Source organism: Myxocyprinus asiaticus, chromosome 36 (assembly GCF_019703515.2).
Source record: "Myxocyprinus asiaticus isolate MX2 ecotype Aquarium Trade chromosome 36, UBuf_Myxa_2, whole genome shotgun sequence".
Classification (NCBI taxonomy): Eukaryota; Metazoa; Chordata; class Actinopteri; order Cypriniformes; family Catostomidae; genus Myxocyprinus; species Myxocyprinus asiaticus.
In genome coordinates this window covers 16,433,369-16,456,954 of record NC_059379.1, presented here as the reverse complement: position 1 = coordinate 16,456,954, position 23,586 = coordinate 16,433,369, and the positions used below count along the sequence as shown (strand labels likewise).

General features: G+C 39.4%; 1 protein-coding gene across 1 annotated transcript in view; it reads left to right on the top strand.

Annotated features, from left to right (window-relative positions):
• Positions 1-23,185, top strand: part of LOC127426981 (voltage-dependent T-type calcium channel subunit alpha-1G-like) — a 334,253-nt gene extending 311,068 nt beyond the window's left edge. Inside the window, exons 30-38 of the mRNA XM_051674227.1 lie at positions 466-599; positions 3,888-3,958; positions 6,324-6,402; positions 8,406-8,527; positions 8,684-9,103; positions 10,899-11,042; positions 17,093-17,273; positions 17,407-17,576; positions 20,888-23,185. Coding sequence (XP_051530187.1) covers positions 466-599; positions 3,888-3,958; positions 6,324-6,402; positions 8,406-8,527; positions 8,684-9,103; positions 10,899-11,042; positions 17,093-17,273; positions 17,407-17,576; positions 20,888-21,775 — 2,209 coding nt within the window. The 3' untranslated portion in view covers positions 21,776-23,185. The remainder of the gene's footprint in view (positions 1-465; positions 600-3,887; positions 3,959-6,323; positions 6,403-8,405; positions 8,528-8,683; positions 9,104-10,898; positions 11,043-17,092; positions 17,274-17,406; positions 17,577-20,887) is intronic.
• Positions 23,186-23,586: the final 401 nt, after the last annotated feature.

Sequence of the window (23,586 nt, the reverse complement as noted above, 5' to 3'; positions counted from 1 at the left end):
ATCAAAACGATTGGCTGATATTACCTCTCAGAACTGGGAGGCACGCTTTCACTCCCAGACATAAGGCACCTGCCACTGAACGCTAGCAAACATGAAGTTCTTCAGAGCATTTTGTTTGCCTGTTTTAAACCCAAGTAATTCATAACATTTAATACAATATTTTCATTTTATTTTGCGGAAGTTTCCCACAAAGTGAATATTTTGGTGTCTTAAAGACATGGGATGGAAACGCTGTTTTATTTTCAAATTGTTTTTGAGATATTCTGTTTGTTCGCATAAATAAAATTTGTAACTTGGATGGACACATGACTATTGACATGCCTCTAACTTGGATAGTTAGGGCTTAAGAAACTCTGCACTGAGAGTTTCCCCAATGGGTAATTCGACATACTAAATACGATCATTCCAATATGGGAGCTTTACTCTCTGTTATTTAAAATGAACCAAACAAGTTTCTTTATGCAGGTGGAACCAGTTGGATCTTGCCATTGTGCTATTGTCTATCATGGGCATAACTCTGGAGGAAATTGAGGTCAATGCTTCCCTTCCCATCAACCCCACCATAATTCGCATCATGAGAGTTCTGCGGATCGCTCGTGGTTTGTATACTCTCCTCTCTTATCTTCTGTACCGTCACCACCATAGCCCATTTTCCTTCCCCTGCAAAAGTGTACTTTCACACCACTCCACCTGTCCACCAGCCTCAGTAGATCAGGCTGGATTGAGTATATCACCCTCAGGATCTCTGTTGTTTCACAGACTGCTCAGCAGAAGCCGTAGTCTGTGTAGAAAGAGTCCAGATGGCTGTAATGAGAAATTCAGTTCACACAACCACTCTACCACACACACACACACACACACACGCGCGCAAGAGCTTCCACACACAAAACACAGGGTGGGAAGCTGGAACGCTTGTCTGCTTTGAATGATTATTCTTCCTCTAATGAAAGAACTGCAGAAATGAGACTTTATTGATTATTTCCTCAACAGAGATGTCCAAGCAAACACACCTGCTCAAGTGTCTGTGTGCCAGCAGCATGTGTTTGTGTGTGTGTGTGTGTGTGTGTGTCAGTGTCAGTGTCTGTGTGTGTGTGTGTGTGTGTGTGTGTGTGTGTGTGCGTGCGTGCGTGTGTGTGTGTGTGTGTGTGTGTGTACACGCAAATAAGGGTGTTTCTTCAACTATGGGAACTTGTATTTCCCAGGGGTTCATTTTTATTAAAACAGACAGATTTCAACTTAAACGTTTCCACTTTGTTCTACAAAGATCTCGAAAGATCACTTTTTTCCATGCTACTTTTCAAATGTCTTTATGTACAGATTTTATTGTTTTTTTGCCCTTGTGCCAGACCCAGACTTCTATAAACTATTAAATTCCTACTTAAGAATATAAATTATTACATGTTTACTAGGGGTATGCAGCAAAGCCATTATCAGTATTTGTAACTGAATTTGTTCATATGACAAAATTATCTGTATCTGTCTCTGTATTCGGATAGAACCGGGTGTGGGTGGGGCTTAAACCTGAAGTAAAACTGTCAAAACTAAATGAAATGCCCATTTTTAAACATTACTCTCACAATTATACTTTCTATTAATAAAATATCCCTTGTATATGTCTTTTCATAATAATAGCCTATTATTATTATTATTGTTGTTGTTATTATTAGTACTATTACTTTTATTATCATTCTACAATTATTATTATTTTTTTAAATATTCTATTCTTCTTTTTCTTACCAGTTGAATTTGTAGGCTACATTAACTGTGGAATATGTTGTGGTTTCTCCTGGTATTTCAGATATTAATATCTGAATGAAACATAATTTTCGTTTGTATAACAACATTATTCTGAAGGCAAGAGGTGTCCAGCAAAATGTGAAATGTCAAGCACACATTTTGCAGTGACAAAATGTGCAGACAAATTCAAACATTAAAAGAAATGAAAATAAAATCAATATAGCCTACAAACAGGTGAAAATCCCGTAAGCCTATCAGGAATTTTTATGATAGGACACTATTATTTAGGTAAATACTAATATTAAGAATAATGTAAAATTTATATAGTGCCTTTCCAGTGTTCAAGAACACTTAACATTCTCAAATTTAGCACAGTTTAAAGAAGAAGAAGAAAAAAAAAGATGGAGCATGTTTCAGTTTCTTCGTTTTACATAAGGAGGAATATTCCTAATAGATGAATACTCTATGGAGCATTTAAACCTTTATGGAGCATTTTTTTTTTTTTTTTTTTTTTTTTTTTGGAATAAAGTCTTAACCAGATAATTTCTTTAATGGCTGATGTGGATATAAATGTGGTCCACTTTAAAAGATGGATGGATGAGCTCCGATGTGAAATTGTCACTTCAGGTCAGGAATTTAACATCGCGCACAGGTTTAGGCTATAAATAAATACATGAGAATCACATATGAACATTAACATAGACATTTCAAGAAGTGGAAAGTGTATATGATGTTGTATCTCCAGCTCCAGATGAGCACAATTAACAGAGACCACAAATGGAGTCGAGACCACACCCATCCGATCTGAAATCACAACATGCATATTTCCATTCATAAGGTTTACACATTAGAAATATTGGCAGCACAGATCCATAAATTTGTTGTAATTTTGGATATGTTTTTTTTAAAAATGTCGCTTTATCCTTGTGCTTCTTGGATAATCATACGAGTATTTTTTTTTTATTATTATTCAGATTATTTCGTTATTCGTTTTGAAGTCATTATTCATGCCTTTCCGAATAAGGTATTCAGCTTCGGGCACATCCCTAATGTTTACATCTAGGATGATTTAAACAAATACACATATAGCATTTCAACATTAATTGTGTGAAAATCAAATACATTTTTGTTTCATAGTTGTGGCATCATTTCCACCACAACAAACTATTTTGCCCCAAAAACATCAAGGTAGTGTGCCTTTTTACCAAGGAGACAACAGTGTCAGTAAAGAGTATGCTTGACATGAAATCTGAGACATGTGGTGTGTGAAGAAAACCAATAAAAATCCCTGTAAATATAACTATACAGTTAAGATGTAATTTTGTCCAGTTATGGAAGAAATGTGAAAAAACTTTTAATGTCGAACACATAAATTGCAAGCGATGGAATTAGTCTCAGCCAGACTAAAGTGTCAGTCATTTTATTAAAAATAAAAAATGTATATGTAATTTCACGACAGATTGCTATACACACAATTATTTGAGATGTGGAGGAAATGACACTGTGGTGAAAATGCTCTTGAAAAATGACAAAAATCCTCTTTAATGCATGTATGTCTACTGTTAGACATTGTTGGATTTTATTTTTAATTAACTAGTGAGGGTGTGAAAAATGTTTTTAAGAACGTTTATTTATTTAAAAAGCCACAAGTTAAAGAAACACCTTTACTTAACCTATTTCCTCCTGGATTCATTCAGACATTCCTTTAATGAAAGTCACAGGCATCATCCACTTACTGCACTGATAGCAATTAACCAAGCCTCCACAGCGCTGTCTGTTCCATGAATGAATGGCCATGTCATCAACATCATTAAAGCTCTATGAGTGTAGTGCATGACCCCAATAATAACATGCTCTGTGATCTGACCACTGTGAAAATTACAGGAGAATTACATTCCATTGGCAAATTCTAAAGAAACAGTGCATCCACTGTGTGTGCATTTACTGCTGTCTAATCAGGGTAATAGGATGAGTCACAGATGTTTCTAGATCTCTATATAAGGGAGTTATAGAGATCATTAGACCAAAACTCACTAGACCAAGGGGATATGTTCTACACTTTTTCAGTATTATTACCCCCCTGTATAAATATTGTATAAATTATGTATATACAGTATGATGATAAACAGTGGACTATCCTCTCCTTTCAGTGCTAAAGTTACTAAAGATGGCTGTGGGAATGCGAGCTCTGCTTGACACCGTGATCCAAGCCCTACCTCAGGTACTGCTCAAAAATGTTCCCTACTCTCTATCTTCTCTTGCTCATAAAGTTCTGTTCTCTACTCATCCACTTAATGCTGAGAAAGAGCTCCCGGGCCCCATGCCCTATCCACCTGGGGGCCCTCCGCTCTCCACAGGTCTCATTTACATGGTCAATCTGCCATTAAGAGGCCTCAATGGAGCAGATTGGCTCTGATGGGCTGCTTGGAGAATAGCAGAAATGTCAAAGACAAAAATCACCAGCACACACATGCTTTGATTGCATCAGTCTCCACCTTCACCTGCAGGGTTTTTTGATATGGTAACACAGCACTGCAGATTGTGTGAGCTTGATCCTAAATCACTGTGAATCCTGCCAGTGAGCGGTGCACTTAGGAGCGATTAGGGTGGGAAAATAGCCAGACTTAGAAAAAGAAATGTCAATGTAATTGGAAATGTCAACATATCTATTGGATCACAGCACTTTCAATCTGCTTCTCTTTATGCCTTTCCATTTACTTCTATATCATGCCTTATCCAGTTGTCTGTGATCAACAGGGTTGTACACCATTCAGAATTGAATTGAGATAAATTTGAATCCTATATTTGAATTGAATGTAAATTGAGGTAGCAAAAAGGATGCAGAACTGTAATTTTGAAATTGAATTTAAGAAAGTGGAATTAAAAGGGAATTAGCTACTAGCTCAACTGGTAGAGCATGGCACTAGCCAGAGGCAGATTGACCATCGGGAGAACCGTGACTTTTCCCTGTGGGCCGGCTGCGAAATGGGGCTGCGATATGCCAAAGTGGGCCACGATATGCCGAAAAGGGCCGCGAAACGGTGCCGCAATATGCCAAAGGGGACCACGATATGCAGAAGGAGACAGCGACACACATTGCCACAACCCCTCCCCCCATCGACAACTTGACATCTGGCACTAGCAATGCCAGAATCATGGGTTTGATTCCCAGGGAACACACAAACTGATCAAATGTATACATGTAATGCGCTATAATTAGCTTTGAATAAAAGCTTCTGGCAAATGCCTAAATTCACTAAAATGTACTAAATTAATATAACATTACAGTGAGACACAGAATATAAAACAATGTAGGAGTATAAATAGACATGCAAATAATAGGACATATAACATAGAATGGTGTATGTACATGTGCAAGTGGTAATGTATGTGCAAGGTAGGGGTATGTACAGTTAATTAATTAAATCTGAGTGAATTTAAATATGTACATGAGATATTTATTTACATTATTGCACTACTGGGGAGTCCTGAGGCAGTTTAATTGTTCAAGTGAAAAATGGCCTGAGGCTAGAAACTGTTCTTGTGACTGGATGTCCTGGCGCTCAGTGCTCTGTAGCGCTGGCCAGAGGGCAACAGTTCAAAGAGGGATTGGGCAGAGAGTGTGGGGTCCAGAGTGATTCTGCATGCACGTTTCCTCACTCTGGAGTTGTACAGGTCTTGGAGGGTGGGCAGGGGGGCACCAATAATCCTCTCAGCAGTCCTGACTGTCCGTTGTAGTTTCCTTCTGTCTGATTTGGTGGCTGAACCAAACCAGACAGTTATAGATGTACACAGGACAAACTCAATGATGGCCAAGTAGAACTGTGACAGCAGCTCCTGTGGCAGATTGAACTTCCTCAGCTGGTGAAGGAAGTACAACCTCTGTTAAGCCTTCTTCACAATGGAGTCTATGTGGGTGTCCCACTTCAGGTCCTGAGAGATGGTAGAGCCCAGGAACCTGAATGACTCCACTGCTGCCACAGTGCTGCTCAGGATGGTGAATGGGGAGTGCGGGGGGATTTCTCCTGAAGTCCACTATCATCTACACTGTTTTAAGTGTGTTCAGCTCAAGGTTGTTGTGACCGCACCAGACAGCCAGCTGATCAACCTCCCATCTGTATGCAATGACCGCGGTGTTATCTGCAAACTTCAGGAGCTTGACAGTGGGGTCTTCTGCAGTGCAGTCATTTCTGTACAGGGAGAAGAGCAGTTGAGAGAGAACACATCCCTGAGGAGCACCAGTGCTAATAGTGAGGGTCCCGGATGTGAGTTTCCCCAGTCTCACTAGCTGCTGCTATCTGTCAGAAAGCTGGTGATCCATTGACAGATTGGGGTGGGCATGGAGAGCTGGGTCAGTTTGGTTGAGAGAAGATCAGGCATGATGGTATTGAAGGCTGAACTTAAGTCCACAAATAGGATTGGCAGACTAATCAGGGATACAGCTGACATTTTCTCACTTCTGGACTGTCTATTATTGGCTCCTCACAACTGGTATTTCTAGGTCTGCCCTGTCAGTTTCTCTTGTGATACATGAAAAACTCTCCTTGGCTGTCTCTCTCTCTCTCTCCTCTCCTTTCTCTCTACAGGTGGGGAATCTGGGTCTTCTCTTCATGTTGCTCTTCTTCATCTTCGCAGCTTTGGGAGTAGAGCTGTTTGGTGACCTGAGTAAGCATAACAAACACATGAAAAGGGAAAATGTTTCCACATGGTCTAATTCTCTCAGACATACACAATACAGATACAAGCCTACGTCCACCATAGGATTCTCCTGTCTGGGTTTTATTTCCACTGAATTTGAAATGACATTTTTTTTTTAGAATTTATGACCTCAAGGGTTGTTTACACTGTACTCGTTTTTGCATCTTTTTCCCTGTAAACACATGATAGATGCACATGTTTGACCGTTGTACCACATTCCACCATTTTTTATTTTTTATTTTTATTTTTTTAGCGTCTCGTGCAGTAGCATCATGTTTTTTAGATGCCACACCAGACATCTGCGTTATGTTCCATTTATTGCGCTCAGTCTAACTTTTTTTAGCGCAATAATGCATTTGGTCTGAAAGGCCCCCTTATTAATACTGATTGGGCTATTGGTGCTGTAACCTCATCTTCTGATTTTGCGTTATGTTTTAAAGACCTCATGAAAGCACAATGTTCAGTTTAGTTATGTGAACCATTATTTGCTACTTGCTATTTGATTGCAGGTGGTTTTAGGGGGAGGGACATTCTCATTCTAGAGAGTATTTGATTGGAAAAATACATCTAATTTTTCAATATTGTATTTCTAGAACAGATAAACTTTTTAAAAAATGTAAATGCGTTTATTTGCTGAAAGTTCATTTTGTCAACTTGTAGGAGTACACTAGCATTTAGATGGCTTCAATGCTAATAGACATGAACTAAAAGCCAAAGCCAAAAACTTTAAATTGCTTGATTTATTATTGTTTATTAAATTATTTGTTTTAGATTGTTTTGGGATCACCTTGGCCTTTTATAAAGTTTTCCAACCTTGTCAACCTTGCTAAGTAAATATCTGCAGTAGATTTTCTCAAGAATACGTGGCAGCACATTTGGCACAGATTTACTGAATACAGCCAGCCATGATTCATTTCAGCTCAGCACAATGCCAGGGCTGATGTCATTTCCAATCAGCCGGCTCAAGATAAACGTAGAGACTTCATAATTCACATCCAGCTTTACAATGCCATCCAAATGCAATATATGCTGGCTGAACTGAGATTGACTGTCTGCAGGGCACACTTTTCCTGCCTCATCCCATATTCATTTATACAGGAGACGGGTCAAAATGGTTGACTTGTTGACTAGTTGTCCAACAAGTTTTTTATTTATTAATATATATTTTAGCAGCTGTGCTTTGATAAGCATGCTGACGCGCACTGTGCTTTAGCTGTTAGACTTTTTCTCGATAAAACCATCTTGGAAAAGTTACATCCCCCTTAGAGCTCTGCCGCTACAGCCATACACATACAGACAGACGTCTTTGGCCATTGCATCTCATCTCGTGCAGTTTTTTTAAGCATCTCTCCAAGAAGTGTTTAATTTTTAAGACTTAAAAGACTTTAAGACTTTTTAACTGAAGTTTGTTAGTTAAAAGTAGTCAAACTTTTTAAAAAACAAATTTTGAGACCACAGGTATCCAATCTGTTACACTCCAGCTGTTTTTGAACACAAGAATGTGTCTTATGAAAACGCCCCCAAGAAACCCCAGTTGAATAGACCAGCATTGCTGGTCACCAGCTTATGTTGTGTTTTGGATGTTGGTCCCCAAAATGGTATGCTGTTGTCCCTACTAGGCATCTTAACTAGCTTAACCAGCAAGGCTGCTTGGTCAACCAGCTTCATAAGAAAGACCATGGTGTTTGAAAGACCATTTGCTGGTGAAAAATGCCCTACAAAACCATACCAGCACTATTCACTATAAGCCAGCATGGACCAGCATTGAAGACTAGCTGGTCTAAACTAGTCTTTTCAGTGTGTTCAGTCAGGGTCAGATGAACCCAAAACTAACCTAATTACTGTATATAGGGCTTTTTAAAGACTGATTAGTCAACTAGTAATTCAGGCATCCCACCGACTAGCTTATTTTGAAAATATGGAGTTTTGCATATTCCTGATCTATGCCTTTGACTTTGTTTGTGTCCCAGTATGTGATGAGCTGCACCCCTGTGAAGGTCTTGGCCGTTACGCCACATTCAAGAATTTTGGCATGGCTTTCCTCCTGCTGTTCCGCGTTTCCACCGGGGACAACTGGAATGGCATTATGAAGGTGGAACATAGAGTCAACTGTCCTTCCATGGCGCTGAATTTTAATGATGCCCATTGCTTTATTTCAAATGCTTTACACGCTGTCTGTGTACACTCATTTGCAATCTGTTCAACTCTACCGAACATCATTTTTGTACTCTTTCTGACCACATCATAGGACACACTGCGAGACTGCTCCCAGGACACGGGCATCTGCTACAACACAGTGGTTTCCCCCATTTACTTTGTGTCCTTCGTGTTGACAGCTCAGTTTGTGCTGGTCAATGTGGTGATCGCTGTGCTTATGAAGCACCTGGAGGAAAGCAACAAAGAGGCCAAGGAGGAGGCGGAGCTGGAAGCTGAGTTGGAGCTTGAGACTGTAGGTGGAGATGGAGGAATGTGCAGAGGGCATTTCCCACCTCTGGGGCCTGGAGTCATGTGTGGTCCAGGGGGGTCACCAGGGATCTCCAGAGACCCTCAGGAGCTGTCAGGACCTGTGTATCCCACAGACAGCCCACCAGCAGACATACACAGAAACTTAGAAGATCACATCAAGGCAGATCCTGATCCTCCTAATAGTATGGCACCACCATTAGAGGTGAGTGGAGATGCTGGCTGTGAGGTCAGTGTGTGTACTTTCCTTTGGCACTTAACTTTTCGTAATGCCTAATAATGCCCTTTAGCCATGACTATTTACAGTATACTGTAGCATGGTCTCTCATACCTTATTGCTTAAATATGCCCATAAATATACCCCTTGTATTGAGTAAAATGCCAATTGATCTTTTATTTTTTTTCAGTCTTACTGAAATGAACAAGAATCACTTCTTCCTTCAGTAATTCAACATTTCAGTGATCTCCCTAAATCTTAGGGGTGGGACTACTGTTCAGGGTGTATGAACTTCCTGGTAACGCAGTACTTAGTAATTAGTTCGAAAAATAGGGCTGTCATGATGCAGAATAGTCGTCAGGGGTTTTCAAATCACTACTAACATGCATTTGTTTTTACAAAAAGACATGTTTTCAAATAAAAACAACACTAGCCTACTTGTTATATTTAGAGTGGGAAAATTCATGAGTTTCTGTTATTGTCGTAAAGAGATGTGCCTGTTGGTTTCTCCACTTAAAACTCAGTGATCCAAGGTCAGACTGGTGTCATGGGAAAGTATTTATGCAGACCTTTTTTAATGCAGGCTGGCTATTTCCAGAATACCAGCCATTGTATTTATTTATTTATTTATTTATTTATTTATTATTAATATTATTATTATTATTATTTTTTATTTTTTATTTTTTTATTTTTTTCAGTTAACAATGACATTATCCCTGCGGCTTGCTTCTGGAGCGTGGCAGTGTCAAAACGTTTTGCTCATTATCATGACAAATCTCAATAGAGTTCTAGTGCCCCCTTGTGGATGTCATTGGAAGTGTAGAATACAGTGTTTCACTAACTTTTAAACATATGATATCGGATCACCACATAATACATTACACTTCCGGTTTAATTAAGTGATACATTTTAGGTAATTCTGGTTTAACAATTTATTTATTTATTTATTTTTAAATAATACTTCATCCAAAAAATAAAATTATTTTATCATTTACTCACTCTCAGATCTTTCCAAAGACTTTCTTCCATGGCATATAAAAGGAGACATTTTTTAAATTGTACTTGTCGCTCTTTTCCACTCTTTGAAAATTTAATAAATGGGAACTGGAGCTTTCAAGCTTCTAAAAGAATGCAAAAGCCATAAAAGTTTCATTAAAGTGGTCCATACGACTCGTGCACTATATTCCAAGACTTCTGAAGTCGGATGATAGCTTGGAGTGAGGAACAGATCTAAATTTTAGTCATTATTTACTGATTATCTAACCCCTCCTTTGAGCTGTTAACTCGAGATCATCGAGTCAAACTTGAGAACTGGATTAGTCTGATTTGTGAATTAATCCTTCAGACCAGTTTTGTGAACTGGGTCAGTCTAATTTTAATTTTCAGTAAATAACTACCTCAATTTCAGACTGTTCATATGACTTCAGAAAACTTGGTTTATAGTGCACAATTCATATGGGCCAATTTTTTATCCTTTTTGAAGCTTGAAAGCTAGTGCTGTAAATAATATAAATAGTGAAAGAGTTTTCATTTTTGAGTGAACTGGTCCTTTAGGCTTACTGAGTAGTTAGTTTATCCCTTTGTAAGTCTTTCTGTTGGCTACCTGGATTGTAGACTACTTCTCCCCCTTTTTTCATTTATCCTCTGTTTTGTTTTTGTTTTTTTCTCTGTGTACTGTCATTCACATCACCTGCTCATCTCCTCTGCCTCTGCCTCTGTCTCTGTCTGCTCTTTTCCTCTCTTTTGGTCATTCTTTCTGTCTACCACATGCTGGGGCTTTTAGAGGAGGCCAATGTTAGACTCAGTTTCTCTGGTGATCCAGGGCTCACTGGAAGGAGAGCTCAGCATCATGGACAACCTGTCTGGCTCCATCTGCCACTACTACGCTCTGCCCCCTCTTCCCAGCAAGCACCGCACTGAGAAACAGGTCAATTGCTTCCCTGTTCACCCAGCTTTCTGTCTCTCTCTCTCTCTGGCTATTCACACTACACTTAACCCTGAGTTATTATCTTGTTAAACCCCGGGTTAATGTCACATTTAATCTTGGGATAAGCAATGCTTCACAGTTGTAATTTTTAACAGAAATATGAAACAAGACAACCGAGGATCATGTTTACACAGGGTTTAGAATGCCCCTGAGTTAACAATTTCAAGTGTGAAAAGCCACTATGTCTTTTTTTTTTTTTCGTCTCTCTGGACGACTTGGACTTTTTGTTTACTTGTTAGACAATGGCACCTAAGCTTTTGTATGTCAGTTACCACCACTGCATTTTGGGATTTCGAGCCCTCTTTATACTCAAAGGCATCAGAGGGCTCGGTTCTGCTTCAGTAATATTCATCTGCCCTTGCGTTCTTACTTCCTCATCCCATAAGAGTGATGAAAAGTCTCTTGAAATTCTCAAACAAGAAAAGATACTTTGACTCTTGTGTCTTGTTCCAAAGATCATAAATTGCAAAAAGTGATGGACTCATCAGGCTCGAGTCGAAGAGATAATGTGTGGATCGATAAAGAGATGGACGCTGTTGAATTATGCACGTAAATCTCTTTTGGTCTGTTTCACAGAGGAAAATTTCATTAAATTACGTTAGCATTGCAAAATGTAGGCTTCTAAAAGCTTTTTTTATGTAATTGGAGAATCTGAAATGCATTTATGGAAATAGCTGACCTTGTTCTTTCTACTTTTTTTTTTTTTTTTGACGACTTTGCAAAAAGTTGTTCCAGTTCAAGCTCTCAGTTGGAGTTAACTGGACAGTAATTTTGCCTGACACTTGTCCTAACCAGGCACAGTGCAAAAAAGTGACTAGTGCTAAAAGTTAATCAGAGGTTTTGTCCTGACCAGCCGTGACAATTGATGAGCAGCATGATGTTTTGTCGATTTTGTGATTTCGATTTCTGCATGCTGGGTAGCCCTGCCCACCATGAAATTTAATTGGTATACAGTGTGTGACGTCACACATCAGGCATTCACTCTTCTGGATTCTTTTGAGTGGCAGATTTCAATGTGGGATATGAGCAACACTACAGTTTCAACAATCTTTAAAGCATTATATAATGTAATAGTGTTTATTAATGTTAATAAAAGTTATTATGAATGGATATCTATGGTTTACAGTGAAGAAAATATATAGGTTCTTTCTGAACTATCGGCAAAACCAGATTTCAGTAGGCCTATATAATTATGTCTGACAGGTAACAGGTTGATGGATACACATCCTCACATGTTTAATGCACTTCTAAAGCCTGAGAAGTGTGGCATATAAAAAAGAATACTTCTATCATTGGTTAAATAATTGGTCTGCACACAGTAAATATTAATATTTGACTTCAATATTATCTTATTCAATATTCACACTTAATAACAGACAGTTTTGATTAAATAAGTTACTACAGTCAAAATAAATGTAAAGATATGATTTTAGATGTATTTCATTAGTTTTAATTATTTTATTTATTTATATATATTTATTTATTTATTTTAAAATTATTATAATTTCAAATTATTAAGTCCTTTCACAAACAGTAGCCCATGCACTGCACTGGTGGAGACGGGGTCTGGTTCATCCCATTAGATATTACATGATGGAATAAGATCATTGTTAGATAATATTTGGCCTCATATCTTTCACAGCACTTTTCGAAATATAAAAAAAGCAGTTTGTGCAATTCCTTTGTGAAAAGTTTGAATCTACCAACAGCAGTGGGACTTATAAGAGCTGACGCAATAACAATGACAGCGTTCCGTGAAATACCATAAATCATGTGAAATCTTGAGTATCTCCTGATCCACCAATCCTTAAAGAAACTGAATGGTGTTTCAACACCACAAACTGCACTTTCTTGTGCAAACTGCACATTTTCAATGCCACTACCTGGTGTTTTTTTGTAAACAGCAACTTCATCTATTAAACATCATACTGTATGTGTTCTGACTGGCTGTGATTGTGACATATCACACACAACACAGTTTTGCATTCAGTGTGGATAGGCAAATTGCTTGTCACTAAAACTTATTCCATCACGCCTGGTTAGGACACAGTGTGAAAAACCATTGAATTGATTTTTGATGATCAAACTTCAAGATATTCCACATGACTTTTCCTTCAGGCCAGTTGAGGTACAACTTTAATTTCTAATACACATTTAATTTTTGAGGACTGTTAAACACCAGGACATCTATCATGGCTGCTAAAGGAAGGTTCCTGCCATCTGACTTTGAATGGTCTATCTGTGTGCTGAACTGTTACAGTATGTCTGCAAAAATTAATGACTTCTCCACGTAATGTTTTGAGTTGAGTCTATTCATTTTCTTGCACTAACCAGTGTGAAAGTCTGTGTGTGTGTCTTCTATCTATGCATGTCTTAGTTGCCAGTCTCACTCTTGGCTCGTCTCTTCTTCTTTAGATTCCTCTAGCCGAGATGGAGGCTCTGTCTCTGGCATCGGAGAAATCCTGGTCCTTAGCTCTGACGGATGACTCTGTCCCAGACGATTTTAACCCTCTCTTACTAACCAGTCAGGAGTGCAATGTATTTAACAGTAGAGCAATGTTCATTCTCCACTCCTGCCTCTCAGCCTTACACTGCTTCCAAAGCCACTCACCCTCTCCACTCTGCACCTATATTGGGCCTAATTTATAATTTATCATAATTTAGCCCGGAGGCTTTTGGCCCTCTAATTGAAATCCTCTGTTCAGTAAAAAAAAATAAAAAATAAATAAAAAATATAAAAATTAATCTGCTCTGTTTTAAGATAGTTAAAGAACACAAATTTTACCTAAATGCAAGGACAGATTATGGTCCTGTGAGGCTCCGGGGCACCAACCTCTTATCATGATGATATGTGAGATGTAATGTCCAAATAATAGAAATAAAGTCATAAATATGAGAAATAAATCAGAATCAGAATCAGAATGAGCTTTATTGCCAAGTATGCTTACACATACAAGGAATTTGTCTTGGTGACAGGAGCTTCCAGTGTACAACCATACAAAAACAATACAAAAACAGCAGCAAGACATAGATAATAATAAAAAATAAAAAATAATTATACACATACGTACAGACACACACATACATACACACATACACATGGGTAGTGCAAATCTAATAGAGGGAAAAAACTGTTCCTGTGCCTGACGGTTCTGGTGCTCAGAGCTCTGAAGCGTCGGCCAGAAGGCAACAGTTCAAAAAGGTAGTGGGCAGGGTGAGTGGGGTCCAGAGTGATTTTTCCAGCCTTTTTCCTCACTCTGGAAGTGTATAGTTCTTGAAGGGAGGGGGTGCAGGGGGCAACCAATAATCCTCTCAGCAGTCCGAACTGTCCTTTGTAGTCTTCTGATGTCAGATTTCATAGCTGAACCAAACCAGACAGTTATTGAAGTGCAGAGGACAGACTCAATGACTGCTGAGTAGAATTGTATCAGCAGCGACCTGTGGCAGGTTGAATTTCCTCAGCTGGCGAAGGAAGTACAACCTCTGCTGGGCCTTTTTCACAATGGAGTCAATGTGGGTCTCCCACTTCAAGTCCTGTGAGATGGTAGTGCCCAGGAACCTGAATGACTCCACTGCTGCCACAGTGCTGATTAGAATGGTGAGGGGGGTCAGTGTTGGGGTGTTCTTCCTAAAGTCCACAATCATCTCCACCATTCTGAGCGTGTTCAGCTCAAGGTTGTTTTGACTGCACCAGACAGCCAGCTGTTTAACCTCCCTTCTGTATGCAGACTCATCGTCATCTCGGATGAGGCCGATGACAGTGGTGTCATCTGCAAAATTCAGGAGCTTGACAGAGGGGTCCTTGGCGATGCAGTCATTGGTGTAGAGGGAGAAGAGTAGTGTTGAGAGCACACATTCCTGGGGGGCACCAGTGCTGATTGTACAGGTGCTGAAAGTGAGTTTCCCCTGTCTCACAAGCTGTTGCCTGTCCGTCAGAAAGCTGGTAATCCACTGACAGATAGACAAGGGAACAGAGAGTTGGTGTAATTTATTCTGGAGTATAGCTGGGATGATGGTGTTGAAAGCCGAACTGAAGTCCACAAAAAGGATCCTTGCATATGTCCCTGGTCTGTCCAGATGTTGCAGGATATGATGCAATCCCATGTTGACTGCATCATCCACAGACCTGTTTGCTCGATAAGCAAATTGAAGGGGATCTAGAAAGGGTCCAGTGATGTTCTTCAGGTGGGCCAACACCAGTCTCTCAAATGATTTCATGACCACAGACGTCAGGGCGACAGGTCTGTAGTTATTAAGTCCTGTGATTTTTGGTTTCTTTGGGATGGGGATGATAGTGGAACGTTTGAAGTAGCATGGGACTTCACATTGCTCCAGTGATCTATTGAAGATCTGTGTGAAGATGGAGGCCAGCTGGTTAGCACAGGATCTAAGACATGCAGGTGTCTTATTGCAATTACAAGAATTAACAGACCATTCTTTCCATTCATTACAAAAATGAACAGACCATACTTTGCAAGAGACAAGGTACCATGACTAGTAGCAGACTATTGGCAGTCAAATGCCCCAGGGCACTGGCCTATAAACCATCCTTTCTTAAATGTCCTTAAGAGTGGAACCTTAAAGGATCCCATGGTTGGATGGACACCTATCTACATTTGTGACTTAATTATAAGCCTGGTGTGAAGCAACTGCCAGTGATTCATGACTAACTCATATCATAATTATGCAAGTAATCTATTGTCTGATACCTGGTTGTACCCTGTCAACAGTAATCTGGTCAATAATTTATTTCAGTCTAAAGAAGGGATTTTGTAATATTAGAGCATCTTTACTTCTCTCCAGTGTTGGAGAAGCGAACTTTGTGCAGAGCTGAGAGGCAAGTGTGTTTGGAAGTTTTGGGGTTTCTAATTGTCCACTCCTCTCTTCCTTTCTCTTTCTTTATTTCTCTCTTTTCATTTCCCACCAGCCTGGTGTTTGTATGGTCCAGTCCAGTCAAGTAGAATAGTATTACAACCTGTTGATCTGCTACTTTACTGTCTGGGTTTTGCAGCTCTGTCTACTTCCTTCCTCCCACATATCTAAAGACCATTTCTGAACTTCTTCTCCATCTATATCCTTGTTGTGTGTTCATACATTTTAGATGATGCTGTTTGCATTTCTTTATCTGTCTGTCTGCATATCTACATGTGTTTCTTTTTTGGTTTCTTGTACCATTATTTTATCTTTATTATTTTACCTATCTTTGGTCTGGTATTATATAAATGAAGTTTTGCCTAGTACCATGCTTCTTTAAAAAACATAGGAGTGTTGTATGGGGTCAGCTTCTGATGTCTGCCAGCTACAGTAGTACAGGCTCTGGGTGCAGCTTCTATTGGGAGGAGGCTGATGATTCTGTCACATCACAATTTAATTAATATTCATTGTCTTAGAACTGTACTCATAGATCCATAAATAATTTATACATAGCATTTCTCACATGATTAAGATTTATTTACATTCTGTTTTAATTTCTCATGTCGTATTTATGTGGACAAAAAAGTTGTGCATAAAAAATATTGGGAATAGAAATGCGTCATCTGTGCACTGAGCTTTGCATAACACCATAATGTCAGCTATAATGTATTTTACAGCAATGTCAAAAAAACTAAACAAAAACATTATAAGAATATCAGAATGTGTTGAATAAAAGTACTGAAATCTGTAAAGCAAGATCATGAATATTTGAATGCACAACCAGTTAAAAGTTTGTTTCTTCGCTCATCTGCAATAAAAGATAAAGTTGTATGCATGGATATAAAACAGTTAATCAAATGTTTTTATATAAGTATGGATTTGCATACACGGATACGACATGGTTTATGAGAACATGCTTCTAGATCAGTCTCCTCCCCATGTCTAGTGCACTGTTTGCCTTTCATTGTATGCTAACCAGTGTGCGTTTGTCCATGTATTTATAAGGAAGGCCCCTGATGGTCCAAACACAAGCCCCATCTCACTCTTCTACTTGCACTTCTTTTAATGCCCCTCAGAACACAGCTCCACCAGATCCCCCAGACCCCCAGGAGTCAGGCAAGCCAATGGATGAGCACCTGCTGTATGTGAAGAAGACCTCAGTGGGCCGTACACACTCTCTGCCCAATGATATCTACATGCTGCAGCCCAACTCAACCCACAATATCCACACAGCCTCACCTCACCTAGCTCAGACTGGTGCATCACTGATTTTTGGATTGTTCTAAATATGTGTTTTATAAACATGTAATAACATTGTAATATCAGTTTAATAAAGTTTTTTTTTACACATTAATTGCTAGATTGTTAAATGAAATGTCTCTTCACTTAGGGTCTACTGGCTCTATCCAATCTCAAACAGAAGATCCCACCCAGCACCTGACTGTGCCCACCAATCTGTTCCGACCAATCAGTCCTCATAGTCTCTCAGACTCAGAGAGCATCCCTCGAATCCCCCCACCTCGCCGGGCACACATGCTTTCACGCACCCTACGCAGACAGGTGAGCTCAGGTTCAGACTTCTCACCCTCTCTCATGGCTCCTTTTCAAAAGATAGAATGATACATTGCTTTCAGAATCCATTAAAATGTGTCTGTATTTCCTAATGTTGTGCTTTATTTATTGCATTGTTTCTCTGCTTATCTTCTCTCATAATGCATAATATGCCTAGTCTTCCATCCAACACTTTATGGATTGTGTTTGGAGACTTATGGGAATGTGATTGGTATGAAGTCTGACACCTCTGCACTGTTGATCTCTCCCTCTGGCCAGTACATTTCTGCTCTTAATCCTTCCTGCATTCTCTCCTTTTTTTCTGCTCTCTCTTGGCCTGCATACCTTCTAATGTGACTAACCCCGAGCAGCTCAGCATGGTGCAACCCCAGCCCGACCCCAAGCTGCTCCTGAGACACAGATACTCCTGTTTCTGAGACAGCTGGAATGGGGTGGTTGATTCAGCTGGCCTCTAGCACCCCACCATTGAACCTGTCCCTCTTTTTCCCACCACACCCCCTAAATCACCCCTTAAATCCTCCAGCCCAATGCATTTCACCATGGCTACTGTATAGGCCAAAATAACAGGGTAAAGATCAGGAGGATTTAAATACTGAAAAGAACTGACATTAAAATATTTATATATTGAGATTTCTATGTCTATCTATTCTGTATCTATTAAAGTAAGGATGTCCCAATACCAATTTTTTGAGAACGAATATGAGTTAGATACTTCATTTTTGGTACTCGCCAATACTAAGCCGATACCTGTTTTGTTTTGTTTTTTTCTGAACTCCATATCAAAAGTTTATTTCAATTGTATCATCAAAATGGAGTTTAAATTAATTAATTTATAAAAAACTTTAATTAAATTTAAGTATAACAATTAATTTTCAACATAATATTGTATTATTTTTTTATCAAATGAAGTGCTTTTATACAGAGCCTCACAGCACAATTCAAAATACAACATTGGAGTAATATTTTGTCAAATAATGTGCTGTATAACAGAGCATCACATGTGCTAGATACTGCTTAAGTATAATACAATTACTACTGATTTATTATAATTAGTAGTAGTAGTAGTTGTAGTATTACAGTGAATATAACATAACTTTACAGTAGTGATATATTTCTGTCAAACGTTTTTCCTATAAATTTAGCTTTTATTTTGATAGAGCATTTATTTTGTAGTGTTTCTGTGTTGTTTTGTCCAAGGAGCTCTGACGTTATGATGGCAGCTTCCCACTCTGGAAAAGCCGGTTGCTACGTGATTATTAAACCGCAAAAGGCTGCTATTTAATTAAATAAGTATGTACTCTGTATCTGCCTCATGCTACAACGTGAATTTGTACTCTGTTTACTGTCATCTGCTACAAACAGAGAGCGTGATGCTCATTACGGTATAGGAGGAGCTTTAAAATGTATGAGACGCCAGCGTCAGGACAACACTGTCTTCACAAGCACTCACATTTGAATTACATGCAAACTATATATTTATCTCATTAAATCACAGGTTTTGCGGTTAAATAATCTCACTAGGACATAACTTGATTTTAATTTGTGGGCTGAATGTTTACGTAATGACATTCATACATCAGATGGTATCGGTTTTTGGTATTGGAGCATTTTTACAAGTACGAGTACAGTACATAAGCGGTATTGAACCCGATACCAGTATCAGTATCGGGACATCCATATATTAAAGACACTCTCAAGAAATTATCTGCAATTGTTTACACCATCTTCTTTAAAAGAACAGAAAATGTACAGCAATCTAATTATGGTGCACATTATATAAATTTTTATATAAAAATTGTTGTTCACCTTAGCATTAAGAATAAAAACTGTCCGATATAAACACTTCAAAAGTTGGACACACATTGTCATGCTTTATTATTGCTATTTTACACATTTATGAATAATAGTAAAGTCATCAACATCTGTCTTGCTGGCTGGCTGGCTGGCTAGCTATCAAGTTAGTTTTGTTAAGAAATGTATACATGGAAATAATTTATGTTCATCTAAAAAATTTCAAGCATTTAAGTATAAGCTTCAAACAGTTTAAGATCATGAGAAGAAAAAAATTCGGTCAAGTGTGTCCAAATGTTTGACTGGTGGTGTAGATATCTTGCCACTAGGTGGCAGTATAGATTAAATTTTACAAGCTACAACACAGAACAAGGCTCATGACTGGGTCTCCTACTCTGTATTGGCTAACTTTTCAAATTGTTGAACATGGTTGTTTGGTTCCTCTTGATCTTTAGCCTCTCCCAAAACTCACACCCACCTCTCTCCTACTGGGCTGCTGCCTTCTTTTGGACTCTCTCAGCTAGAGGCAAGGAAGAAGTCCTCCAGTTACTGAGTTCAGAGAGAGTGTGACCCCATGAAGAGATGTGAGTCTTCTGGTCTCTTGCAGTAGCCCAGTGGCTCAGAGTGCAGTCTGCCAAACAGTGCCTGTAGTTTTGCCTTAGGGTGAATGTTTCTCTGCCCTAGTTGAAAACAATACACCTATTACACACTTCTCACTGAAAGTGCAATTGAAACGGTAAGTTTTCACTTATGTGACTTTACTCAAAGCAGTAGCATTTCTAGATACAGTAACTCAGGCAGTGTGTAAGTTTAGTACATGGGACTTAGCTACTTAGAATATGTCAAAAGGGAGAGCAAAAGGGAGAACAATACATTTATTTGACAAATATTTATTTGGCAAAATCACCTGTATACGGTACACTGTTAATTAGTTTGAAACGGTACACCATACACATTTCCTATAACACTGAACACAATTACACAGAAAAGACTGATAATGTTTTCAACTGGTGGTTAACTGGTTGTTGATCTAGGAATGTTACTTCAAAAACAGAACATGTCACTACTGTTAAGCAAGTTTTATTGAAATTTGGTACTAGCACAATTTAAGAGCTATTTTTGTCGGCTAAAGATTTAAAGGAGTTTTCTTTTTGGTGAGCTATTTCAAGTTTTAAATTAACTTTTAAAAAGAACATCAGCGTCAGATCCTAAATGTCGGCTACCTCTGATTGGGGCTACAAATGCACTCAAAACAGATGTCCTAAAGCAGCCTCTTTTCTATTTTTCTAATTCCACCTACAGTCCTTTAAAACAGAGAGCTTGTGGAGTGCAATGCTAATGGGGAACTCCACTCTAACTCCACGACTCCCCCTCCCTCTCTCCCTCCCGCTGGCTTCTACACCCCTAACATCTCATATTAACCAGTATCCCTCTCACCCTTTCATGTCTTAATACCTAATGTTACCCACATACCCTCCCTTCACCTCCTCCGTCCCTGCTCCCCTCAGGTGGCAGTGAGTGCTGACTCTCAGGAGACTCTTTACACAGAGGGAGGGGGAAATGAGGGTCCTTTGGGGCTCAGGGAACTGTCCAACCCCCCTGTCAACATCCAACCTCAGCAGCAGCAGCAGCAGCAGCACCAGCCCTCACACTTTCTGGTTCCTGCCACACCGGGTGCCTCTCCAAAATCCTCGCGATCTAGCGTGCACACGCAGCACAATCCCTACGACCAGTGCAACGTCTTCTCCGGACGCGCCCACTCTCCACCACTACATCCACACCCATCAGCCTCCAGGCCCCCTGTAAAGCAGGAAGAAATGGACAAAGTGGACCAGGAGGTGTCCCTTATTATCAGGACAGGGCTTGCAGGCAGAAGTGATGATGGGATGGGCAGAGGAATGGGAGATGTAGGTGCAAGTAGGAGTCATCTTAAGAAGTACCACAGTGTGGATATTCAGGGCCAGCGAGTGCTGCTGTTACCGCGGCCCTTGTCCTGGCTAGACGACCCACGCCGACACTCCATAGAGGTGTGCTCGTCCGTGGAGAGCAGTCCCCAACGCAGTTCCATCTCCTCCGGCTTTGTCTCACGAGGGGACAGCATCCAACAGCAGTCCTCGCCACACACCCGGAAGAAGAAGATGAGTCCCCCGTGCATTTCCGTGGATCCGCCAGAAGGACTGGAGCATCCAGGGGGCTTTAATCCAGCTCTGGCTATGGTGCCACCCCCACTGCCAAGCCGGGACACTTGCCTGAGGAGGCGAGCTCCCTCCAGTGACTCCAAGGACTCTTTTGATTTGGGTGGAGGAGGAGATGGGCTGCCTCAAGAGGGAGTTCCAAACTCCAAGCTATTGACTCTGCCTAGCTTCTCTTTTGAGAAAGCAAGCAATGAGCACTGAACACTTGACTCATGTGCACACAATCACACACGCGCACACCCAACACAGACATGCACACAACACACGATGCACTCTGTGTATCTGTGATGGTGATAATAATAGTCATAATATTCTTAGAGAGTAATAATCCTAAATGCAACAGTGGTGAATACTCATGAGGAATAGTAACTATACCTTGTATTTTTTTTCTCTACTGCCAAAAGGAAACAAAAGGAATTTGTGCTGAAGAGTAAACAAGCTAATAATGGGACTCTCTCTCTCTTCTCAAAGACGCCAACAGACATATGTTGGCAACCTCAAGACTTCCTTTTGGAAGTCAGTACAGAGCCCGAGGGAGAGCGCCCCTTCTGGTCATTGTGAACACTTCACAGCATTATCTTGATGCTGAACTCCACAAAGGGAACTGATGAAGGTACAAAGCAATATGAACGTTTTAGAGACACTATTTTCTTAAATTATTGGGCCATGTTGTTTGTATAGGATGTAGAATTTCTTTTTTGCTGTTATTTTTTTTCTCAATGTTTTAATTGTTTGTTGTTTTTTCTTTATTTTTTCACCATAGGATATTTGTAGCTTTCTTGTTTTAACAAAGATTAAAAAAAGAAATAATTTTTTTTTCAAAGTGCTGGGATACATGTATTTGTAGGAATAACGATAATGATAATAATAATTATAATATATCTCTTTATACTGAATAATTAAACAGCTCTTTGATTTTTAAGCACAAGTATTAGAGTGATGTGCCCTGATTGAAAAACGAGTCTCTGAAGCTCACATATTGAACATCTTTTACAGCATTGATCAAGAGGACTGTTAAAAAATCAAATACTAATATAAATTACGCTGTAAGGTTTTTTGTTTATATCACACATAAAATGTCCATGCTACCTGACAGATATCACTGAAATAGGTACTTGTCATTGCGAGAGCCCTAGACTCAGTAAACTCAAAAGAAGAGTCAGTGGAGCGGCCCACACTTTTTTTAGCCAATAAGAAAACTAGCCAAATAGTAACAAAAACTGTCTGAATGTGAATCATTTTGCATGTTTGCTGACATTGGTTTGCTGACCTGTCTTTGGAGGGTGGGGTTCTGATGAAAGTGTTGAAGTTAGCAAAACACAGTACCTTTAATTGTGATTACAGAAAACTACAACAAGCACACAAGCCACTGAAACAGAAACTGACATTGACAACCAGAGGGGTCATGTTGTTGTTTTTTCTTCCTCTTAGGTCCACTTTGAAAAGTTAGTCAAGTCTTTTATGCACTAAAAAAGTATTTAATTTGTTCATGACCATTTTCCACACTGGAAACAACACAACAACATGCTCTAAAATGTTCTACACAAACTGTTAAGATCTGACTGTAAAATGATGAGGATGACCATGTTAAAAATAAACCAGACACTCGTTTCCATGCTTCGGAATGATATGCTGAGTGGTAGGTGCTACACACAGCTTGAAAAGAACAAGGTTTGGCATACTTTGCACAACTTACTTCTATCATAGATATTCTGGTGTTTAATACCAGTCTATCTAACCTACTTCCTCCTTATTACTTCATGTGACAGAGTAGGCCAAGGTTTTTTTTTGTTTTTTGTTTTTTGTTTTTTATCAGCCAGTTGCAATGCTTGAAGTGGGCGGGTACTCACGGGTACCTGCACTTCTCTAATTTAGTCAACAGAGTACCAGCAGTTTTTCTTGTGGACCACCACTACTCAGAGTCTCCCGGTACAATGTAATTGTTTTATTTAATGTAATACAGTGGATGATTTGATGCGGCCCGTCAATTTATCTGACCCTCTGATGGATTT